General features: G+C 36.7%; 1 protein-coding gene across 1 annotated transcript in view; it reads right to left on the reverse strand.

The window, feature by feature from the left end:
• The window catches only part of LOC139693616 (uncharacterized), a 39,059-nt gene extending 28,800 nt beyond the window's left edge, over nucleotides 1-10,259 (reverse strand). The window contains exons 1-2 of the mRNA XM_071591847.1: nucleotides 10,153-10,259; nucleotides 1,074-1,197 (exon numbers count right to left, since the gene is read on the reverse strand). Coding sequence (XP_071447948.1) covers nucleotides 1,074-1,197; nucleotides 10,153-10,259 — 231 coding nt within the window. The remainder of the gene's footprint in view (nucleotides 1-1,073; nucleotides 1,198-10,152) is intronic.
• Between the last annotated feature and the right edge of the window lie 756 nt (nucleotides 10,260-11,015).

Raw genomic sequence — 11,015 nt, forward strand, 5'->3', positions numbered from 1 at the left:
TCTACCTCAGAACACGCACCCCTCAAAAGAAAAATATATTTAGTTCCTGGAACGTGTGTTGTTAACTTTCCTGTTCTGAAATCTCGGAATATTTGGCAGGGTGGAACTTTACTTACACCATGATTACCTGCTTTTACCTCATTGTGTGTATTGCCTTCAACAGCGTTTGGCCGATGACATGTGTATGATCAAGATAAGTAAACTGTGCAAGTAATTAAGAAAAAGTAAACAAATCAGAAATTCAAGGACCTTAACCTTTGAATCTGATACAATCAAGTTCAATAAATTCATTCTGCCACATTTTGGATGAGTTTTTCGAATTGTGGTGAAAACTCATTTTGTGAATGTTGAGTAATAATAGGCAAAGGAATTGTTTTCTTTCTCATGTAGACAGAATTTAAACGAAGTTAATTCATTGTTGTAAACGAACCTACACGAGCATTTGTTTGTCGAAGTAGATTTTCTTCAGTTAACGAATTATTTGATTATAACATAAGGTTATGGTGATGGTAATGCTAATTGTTTGCGGATATAATTAGATTGTTTTCACCATGATTTAAGCTGTGAAAACGTGTTTTTATTCGTTTCTACTTCCGTAGAGCGGAATGAGAATTAAGATACAGCCCTCGCAGTATTTATTCACATTGCCCTTATTCACATGATATCCATTTTATTTGTGTTTTCCGTAAGCACCAGCCAATTATTGTTCAAACTCCTCGTGTCCACCGAAGGACTACTCTACTGACCTGCTAGAATGCAAAGAATGCTCGGATGTAAAATGAGAGGCATGATAAGAAAACGGAACGTTCACGGGCGTAGAAGAAAGTAAGAATTGGCACCGGAAGGGAAAAAATTACACCTTTGTCCTCGAACGTGCCTCAATTGGCGGCGTTTTCGAAGACGCCGGAGGGCCCGAGTAACTTTTCACATTCCTCACGGCCAGCGAAAGTGGGAAACGGGTAAAGAGAATGAAGAGTGGGTTCACTTTCTGTTTTTCTCACGGGGTTGGATGCCCAACGCCCTTCGCATGGGATGTTTCGATCTCCACGACGTTTCTGGTCCTTGACACTCACCTGAGGGGCATCCCACGGGTCACCGCACACTCCACATTTACCCCCGTTCCTCTGCCATTGCCGCGAGAACCCACCGCAAAACTGCTCGTGATCCTGGAAGTCGGGAGGCGTGTTGAACCCATACCTGCGGCGGGAACGAGAAACAAATTAATCTAGAGGGATTGGTGAAGTATGAGAGGTGACGGGAAGATTTGAAAATTTGATGCAATTCATCTCAGGAAACCCCTTTAAGGATAATGAGGGTGCAATACGAAGAAATACCTCGCCAACTGAATATGAATCATTTCTTCGGAACCCGATAGAGTGATTGTAAATCTGTTCCATCGGATGGGAAAGCATTTTGAAGTATCGGAGAAAGCCGAGGATGATACACACATACGATGTTTTCGAGAATGATATACACGTCAAATTGTCGACAATTGCATTGCCAAAAAAATACTCATGTTTCACCACTGCTCTTGATTGGTTTGAAGCTGATCTCTCACGGATTGGGAGTTCGGAGGTCCAGTGAGTATCGAGCTCCTTTACGTTAAACTCAATAGATCCCTTAAGTTCAGAATCTGTTTTGCCAAAATTCACCCGGAAGGATGAGATAAAAACCGTGTTTATCAACCTTGTAGTTTCTATGTTACGTTTGAAATTCGTTTAGAAAACAAATTGTGGAAAAGAAACCTGAAGGAAAAAGCAAAACCTACAAGACGAAAGACAAGGGGAAAACACTAGTTGAAAACTAAGACCGATGCAAGAATTAGAAGCTGTTGAAGATTGATGAATTAACGTGTCGTCAGTAAGAATTGAGAGTTACCACTGGGAGGGAACTGTGAAAAAGAGCTGGAGTAATTTCTTCCGATTGAAAGTTTACTGAATTCACAAATCTTGTCGCGAATTGATGTTTTATTTAAAAAATTATAGAATTCATACAAAATGGCATTGAGTATGGACAGGGATTCCCAAGGATTAAAAAAAGGTCAGAGCATTACTCTTGTATATATATATAATATAGGTTCAAATGTAGGTTCAAATCGGCATGGAACTAATACACACCTTTTGATACCTATAGAAAAGTTCGTCAATCCACTTTTTATGTCGTATGAAAAGGTAAACGATTTGCCGGTATGAAAATCTGAAAGTAGGTTAGTCTTGCATTACTCCGTAGAAGTAAAAAAAACGGTTCTGGAACACTTTCGACGAGTATAATTTGAAGAAACTAGTAGGTGTCTCCCTTATAGCGTGTGTAAGGACAAGCGGGCATATCCCGAGAAAATTTCACGATGAAATAGACTTTGAAATTGTTTTCTGCATCAGCTACACGCTTTTCTGGACTCGCAGTGAAAGCCTTTCCATCATTCCTTCAATTCATGCGGAAAGGAAAATAAGGGACCCTAATTTAGAGAATGGCAAAGGGACAAGTTTTTTTGAGTAGTCTACTTCAACCCTTTCCCTAATTTGCCGATAGGTCGGGAGTACAACCTATGATGCACACTCGTTGCCCACAGGTTCTCTGAGAGAAAGAGCTAAATTTTACACTAAAATAACATTTAAGTATTAATGATTACCTCAGATCGAAGCACTTAATCTATAAAAGCTAGATAATGGTTTCTCAATTATGGAATAACTTAAGTAGCTTTTCGGGTGAGACTTTTTTAATGCCTTTAATAGTATTTGAAAATCAAGTGGTGTCTTGAACAGGAATGTATGACATCTATTAAACTGTATTAAAATTATTTCTGGAAGAACATTTCATTTCTACATTCACATTTATTTTTATTATTTTTTGAATCTTTTTATAAATAATTCGAAGGAGGAAATTGAATGAAATCTTTTAAATAGTACATATAAATACTATTTTTAAGTATCATGAGATACCTTTTATGATTAATCACAATTACTTCCCGAGGAAAATTATCAAATATATTTAATCTCTTCTAAAAAGTAAATCATTATTAACAATAGCTAGCCGTAATAATCTGTGTAGTTTTATGAAGTCACTTCATTGATTCATGTGACGTAATTCTTAGTAAATAAACTTCGGTCTGCTAATTCCCTCGCCCCGTGGCTAGTTCCTTTGTCCGTCATGAATGTTACGTTTGAATGTTGCTATTGGAGTTGCCGAAGGTTGGTCTGGCAGGTGAGGTTAGAGCTTGCCTTATACAAAAACCAATGATGTGTGAAATTCACAAATCAAGCTAGGGAGTTCAGCTCCTTTCCCTTTGTCCGCATGATTTCTTAGGAAGATCTGGTGTTCGAAAAATCAAAAATCTTTGGTGAAGCTGAGGGTGTTCAAAGAAGTCATCCTGAACTGAACCCGGGCCCTACAGTCAATACCCAAGCGCTCTACCCTAATGGAATGCTTTTGTAAGTAGAGAATTATTCAAATATGAGGGTTGATCGAGTAAATATTTTCATAGAACTATGTCGTATTCTTTTTGAATGAAAATTCGTCTTTGAGGCATCAGCAACAAGAAAAACATTAAGTAAGAAAAATAGTAAAATGGCTTACTAATAAGTAATCATATTTGTTACCACTGCTGGAGGTTCTTTAGAGGAGGCATAGTAAATTCTATAGGTTTAAGAACTAGCCATTGAAAGTTTTTCAAATTGTCATTTATTAAATTATTGTTTTATTTAGTTTCAGTCAAGCCCTTAGTGTGTGCTTTTTGCATACCCATAAAACGCTGTACACGGTTCACAATATTCGCATTTCACCCCTAATGTATTGAATAAAGAAAATTCAGTTGAATAGAAAATGTAAGTCGATTCTTCGAATGAATTATTTTTCAGCTAAGTTTTAGTCTTTGATTTTTAAAATGATTTGTAAATTAAACGCAGCTTACAAGGCTTATGCGTTTGATTCCATAAATACATATATACTAAAGTGCGTGGTCAATACGTTCTGGTTGCTTGTTTAAGTAAGCCATAAAATTGACAGCGACTGAATAAAAATTACAATATTGGTAATTACGAGCTCGAGCGCTTTTATTTCTCTGACCCAATAAGCTGTCGACCACCAGGACGACTTTTTGCATCACTTCATAGTTTTTACGCTCACACGATAAATAATTTTCGACTTGGTGGGATATTGCGTCTAAGCGATTTCTCAAGCTATGGCAAAAACGAGCCCAACGCTCCCCGTAACTTACCGAAACACTAACCTTCAGAATCTGACCACCTCATTGCATTTTTTTTCTTGACGTTAATCATGAATGAGATTTGCATTTATTCCAAGTGTTTTCTAACCCCCTAGTTTTTGCACTGAAACGGCTCTCGATAAACAATCTGAACAATGAAATATCTCCAAATTTTTGACCCGAAAACAGTTTCGTTTTCACCGAAAAATGTTCATCGCCGATAAGTCCTTGAAGGAGCAGGGAAAGCTACCCTGCACCAATTTTTTTGTAATTCAGGCCAACTCCGAAACGCTCTTCTTAACGAAACATGCGAACTTCGGCGTCACGAGTGTTCCCACGGAATAACAATCGAAAGACGTTGTTCTTTCTCGAGAGAATTCCAGTAGCGTTCCGAGGACTAGAGAGTGAAATTTTTGGAAAGGAAATGGGGTGTAATGCCAGGTTGGTCGTTGGAAAAATTGAACCATAAAAGCCCAGCGGCGTCAAGAGCTACGAAATGTCAACGGCCAAAGAGGTAGAGGAAGACCTATTACCTTTTTCCAGCGCACTCGGAGCGATTTTATTAACTAGAGAAAGTTATGGGATGCATGAGGGCCCGTAAGCCCTGAAATAGTGCCGTAACTCACTGCGTTCATGTCAGCTAAATTTTATGGATCATATAGGACCGGCTCACTTAGTTTTGGCGCACCGAGTCGTTTTTGTCTTGGAGCTCCCAGCTAGGATCACCCCCTACTCCCTCCTCTCACCCCCCCCCCCTTCAAGTTCTTTTTTTCCCGAACGAAGTTCGCTGTTAGCGATATACGAGTAGTCAGGTTAAGTGTAGTGAGTCACTACAAGCAGTGTAGTCAATAACCTGCATTCAAGCTCATATACGCATTTCAATTAAAAACGTTCCGTTTTTCACCGCTCCCAAAACTGATTTTTGGTTTTCCGAAACGCACCTAAGATCGCCCTTCCAAAACTCAAAAAATCATTGGTTGTTTGAGGTATGGATTTATGGAATCGATTCTTTTTATAATGGAGAACTATAACTTTCTAAATTCAGTATTTTATTTAGACACGACCCGTGTTTCGACTTCCAACGTTATCCATCAGGTGATTTTAATTATTAAATCCCATTTTAATGTTAAAAACATTTTTGATTCATATTTAAATTCATAATTTTCAGCATAAAAATTCATCATGTTTGTCATTATGAAGCAATCTTGCATACACATCTCTAATCCGGAATAATTTTATCATGGTCTTAATTTATGCTGCGACTGATATTTCAATTCACTAACTTATTAAAATAATGAAATATTGGTTCGCACAGAATACATGAGAAGGTCCAAACAGTAGTCAGTGACTACAGGAAATGCATGCCATAAACTTCCCTCTGAAATAGCCCAAGTCCAGGAATCTACTTCATCATGCGATTTCCTCGAAAATAATGAATCACTTAGGGCGGGCGGCAGGGCGGGAAAGAGGGAATGATTAACGCCATCGGCTTAACTTATTCTATCAAATAAATACGGCACTGAATACGCTCATAGTCTGTGATAAGCTTTGTGAAAAATTTAATGAAATATCACACTTGCACTCGGTACAATGCGAGAAAAGGAAGCTTTTTTCGCGAAAGGCATTTTTCATTATAAAAACTATTTTATGAATTTGTTTCCTGCGACATACACTCACATTCAAATTAGTATGCAACGAGTTTTATTGCCCATACTTTTCCTATCGTAAGCGCGCTATTGGCATAGCTGACGATGTAAAGTGTCGGTGAATTTCTTTCTTAGGTTCGGTTTTAAATTATAGCTCTTCGAAATTTCCAGCACGCCAGGTGAGACGCATGAAGACGGAAGCTGAAGATTTAAGTTGATTCTCCGTTCAGCCAACGTCAAAATATGAGTCATTTCCTAAGAAAATGACGATTATTAAAATAATCTAACTGCAGCTCCAACCGTGGCAGTGCTTCAAACGTTGGTTCTAGGACTATTTTTAAAACCATTCACGCTAATTCGTGTGAGCGTCTCAGAAAAGAAATATTCCATTGCGGATACGGTCCGGAAATGATGTTAAATATTTTCTTTTCTTAAAACTGAAAATAGTAGACGAAATAAGTGTCCTTAAATTGATCGACACCTTTCACAATATTTTACCATAGACTAAGCCCCCGAAATCACCACGTGAGACGGCATTCCAATCTTACAATCCAATTGGTGTAGTCTCAACTGAAAGACGCATATAGTGACGCATTTATCGGTCCTACCCATACCTATCTCCTTGTAGAACCCAACATTAACCCTCTCAGAGAGAATATTCCTAAATTTTAATAAGAAAATGACAGGAAATGCCTATAAATTGCTCAATACCCATTCCATTGGACATTTTTACCGCTCACTACTCTAGCTACACCCCCTAAATATCTGAAGAGGATTGTTTTTTTTTAACTCATTACACCGTTTTCTAAAATTAATAGCACACATCGGAAATCACCATTACATTCTGACTTTCTCCTATAAACAATTCACGAAGACTACCTACTCATTCCCTGGACCAAAATCACTCTATCCACTTTACCATGTTGAAGCGACAGCAGTCGGCATGGTCAGGACCTCGAGTAAAAGCAATGGTTATGCCCAGCGCTAATAAGTCACCCGATAAATTCATTATTACCTAACCTTTTCGTGTGCAAAAATATCTTCCGTTTGGCCCAAACGATATTTTTGTATGGATGAGTAATCTTATAATTGTATTAAGACTCTCAGAGGTGCAAAATTCATAAAAGAAAGAAAAGATTTTTATAAATACTATATTAAACCATTAGTGTGATACCTGGTATTCCTAGTAAGAGATAAGTTTCATCATCAGATAAACAAATCAGTTTGCAAGTTCTCGAATGACCTTAATGAATGTAATATACAGCATTCCAAATCATTTAAATTGCAAACAGTACATAGATAAGTGAGGGAACATCTCTTGCCACGAGAAGGACCTCTATGAGGTATAAAAATTAGTCGATTAACTTTTAGATATATTTCATAAGACGATTTCTAGATGATATTTAGGAGTGGAAATTCTGAGACGGCTCCTATTTAACCCTGAAAACAGCTTGACCAAGTTATTGTGGCAGTCAGTTTAAGGTACGCATCCCGTATCGACGCACTTTAAACCTAGCGGGCCACGCTTGGGTGATCTAGGACCAAATAAGCTATTTAATCTTGGTTCGCTGCTCCAATGGCAGTTCGGCTAATACAAATTCGATTTTTGATGCAATATTGTTTGTTTCACATTTTGCCCGTTGGCCAAACAAGTGTAAGTGGTTTGCTCATATGTGAATTCCGGAGGCACAGGCTCCAATCTTTTTAGAGCAACGCTGTTTTTTTTTGCAATATCGGGACATTCAATTTAAGAGTGATGTGGCAATTCATAATTTAAACAACCTCGTACATCCAAACTTCTAATTCTTAAAAATGAAAAATGTGGAAAAGAGGGCTGTGGAAATAATATAAAGAGAAGAATCTGGAAATTGTTTGAAAAGCAATTCTCTTTTCCGAAAAAAGTATCATGTTTCTCTCCAATATTTGACACGTAATTCCCAACGTTGAATCATTCGCAGCATGTAACACAATGGCTTTCCAAATGTTACGGACCCGTAAGGGTGTTATTTTTAAACAAACACACTTTGGACCTTACTTTATTCCAGTGATTTATTAATGAAACATGATTTGATAAGCAATCCACGCCAATTTTATTTCAGCCAAAAAAATTTGGTATATTTTCGTCACTTTTTTATACTTGAATATTTTAAGAATGCTAAGGTATTTTTTTCAAGGTATGAAGGGAAATGGATGAAGTCAATAATGATTATTTTATTAAATATTATTAACGCCAATGAATATGTTTTATATTCTTTTTAGAATGCTTAAGAAATATCACAATCCTACACTAATTAAGTAAACCAAAATAAAATACATTCTAACCGCACATACAAGTACCTATGAGAAATTATGGGAACACTAATTTATATGTTTGATAATCCAAGAACAGCCATGTTATATTTTTGCTCTAGATTGTTAAAACCGCCACAGTTATTTTCGTCCATTCGCCTACCCAACTTCGAGACCTGCATCATCAATCGCTGGACCACGAGAAATTATGACAGAAAACCTAGCTTCCGAAATCTTTCGCAGGAAAGCGAATAGTTGTGACTCCGATACTACGAAAAACTCTTAGTTTCACAATGAACTTTCCAATCCCTCTGAAATGGAGTTTCATCCCTAAAAGAAGATAAACAATATAAAAGAGAGCAGAGATACTTCCGGATAACCTTTTTAGCCAAACTTTCTCAGAATTTATAACACTACGCTATAGGTTACTCATGCGATGGCATGTCATAGTTTTCCCGGATGCGTGAATTCCAGTTTGACACACTTTTGTATGCGGCTGGTTTGTCGAATTGGATGTCGGAAGTGACGTTCATAATTTCTTTAGCTGCATTGTAAATTAAATTTCTTTGCGGTGGTTAGATTTTAATGGGGTCTTATAAAATTAATAACCTAAAAATAGATAAAATAATAGATTATCTGATGAGCTTGTAAAAAAATTGGCCAATTAAATTGGTCAACAAAAGAGAATGAGGAAATATCAACCGCATCAGGTACATACATATATCCGCTTGTGTGTTTTCCACGTGAAGTTACAGCCACTGCGAAAACAGTGCATTTGAAACTTACGATTGATAGTTCCAGACAGCAGCGTTATGTGCATTCTAAAAAAATACTTTTACTGGTTTATGCCATCCCAATAAGCAATGTTGTGGATCTCCTAAGAAAAATTACCGTCACACTGGACGGAATAAAATTTGAGCTTAAGAAAGTATCACTGTCAGATACCTTAGATACAAGGTGCTATTGCGGAAGGAAGGATACGAAGTAAAATTTTATAAGGAAACTAAGCATGTTCAGTTGACGCCATAGAAAGTTCCTACACAGCTTAAACTATTCTAACAATCCTAATTTTCCCTTAAATTTGATTGATATGCTAATAGAGAGAAGGATTTTGGCCTGTGTGGTAGATTCTCTTCTATGGATTCGATTCCTCGAAATATATAAAAATATCACTAGTTCCAGCATAGCATGGTTTTCTCACATATCTGATTAATTTTCTCCGGTCGCTGAAAATAAGAATGAGCCATTTCGTCCGGAATGAGCACAATTCGGTCCATTTTAGTAGGGAAAAATGAACAAAATCAGCAGGGACCAACTAAAAGGCATTTCAATTTATACTGCCAATTTCTCCTTATAAAAGGTAAAGGAGATCCAAAAGGAGCGATTTACCATGAAGTTTACATAAACTATGGGGAGGCATCTGAGAAGTGGCAAACATTCATGATATAGCTATATACGAACACTTCTGATTAAGTTACCTAAACATGCGCATGATAGTATTTTGCGTCATATTTCCCATGATTTCCAATTTTCCCTCAATACTATTCTATTGTATGATCTTAAACCGTAATCACTCCGTCAACGCACTTGCATGGCCTTGCTTGAGCTCATTTGATATATTTCATGTTATATTCTTACGTTATAGATCTCATTTTATAGTAATTCAGTCTTAGCTTGCTCATAATATCTTTTAAATAAGAAAAACGTAATAAGCTGTTTGAAGTAAATAAATATGCTACAATTAGGCAAAATGAAATGTAAAACTAGAGAGAAAATATATTATTACCTCAAGCGTTACTTAAGGTCTTATCTCACGGAAGATTTAATCGCACAAGAATGCATTAGTCGCAAAGCTCATCAAAAAGAAGATTAAAGAGATGCTATCATTTTGGCAATTAAAGGTTCAGATTTTATTGTTCATAAATTAAATTAATATCACTGAAATTAATAGAATTCAGTTGAGAATTATTTAAAACTATTAAAATCGTATAGATAGGGTGAAAGCCTTCGACTTACCTCCACATAGTAGCTCTAGACGGGGGTTCAATGAGGCGTCCATGTCCTGTCACTTCTTCCAGGATAAGGCATGCTAAACAAAGCAGAACTGTTCGCAGCCATCCCATTTCTCTCCACCTAAAATGGCAAAGTACTCGTCATTCCGCTGACCCGTTAAATTACTCGTATACATCGTACATATAGAACCTGTCCTCGTACAGAGGGAGCCTACATACAAAGGGCGTTTAAATTGTAATAAAAGCTATTTCGCCTGCGAAATTATTATTTGTTATTTTTATTCGTAATTTATTATATGTAATACACATCAATTCATTTAATACCTTTCAAGCAGAGATTAAATCAACTTATCGTAAGTTATGAAAAAATAGTTTTCCAGAATTTTATATTACGAAAAGGTCACGAATGTTAGGGCTTTATTTGACTGTAGGTAATATTTCTTTATTGGTACATAACATTTCTCCATGCCACGTTGAAATATTTTATATTTTAAATTATAGCTAAATTTCAAAATCGGAACTTTTCTCCCCAAAGAAGTTCCGTTTAAACTAAACTGGAACATAAAAAAATCTGGAAACACATAAAAATCTCTTATAATTTTCGACATCCTACATAACAATGTATGTGGAGATGTCAAAGATGAATTTCGAGGCATATACAACATTTTATATGTACCTGAAAAGGTGGCATGAAATTCTTTCGTTATCAAAGCCTATGCTCGGGCGAGGTAGTCTGATGTTCAAAGGTGTGTTCTCATTAAGAGCTTACTCTTGTTACAGATATATTACTAATATATTTCCAACCGTTTCCAGCTTTAATAGGTTTCCATTAGAGTTTATCAACTGGAGCGATGAAATCCTTGTCTC

Source organism: Hetaerina americana, unplaced genomic scaffold, assembly GCF_022747635.1.
Source record: "Hetaerina americana unplaced genomic scaffold, ioHetAmer1.1.p SCAF_5, whole genome shotgun sequence".
NCBI classification, from domain to species: Eukaryota; Metazoa; Arthropoda; class Insecta; order Odonata; family Calopterygidae; genus Hetaerina; species Hetaerina americana.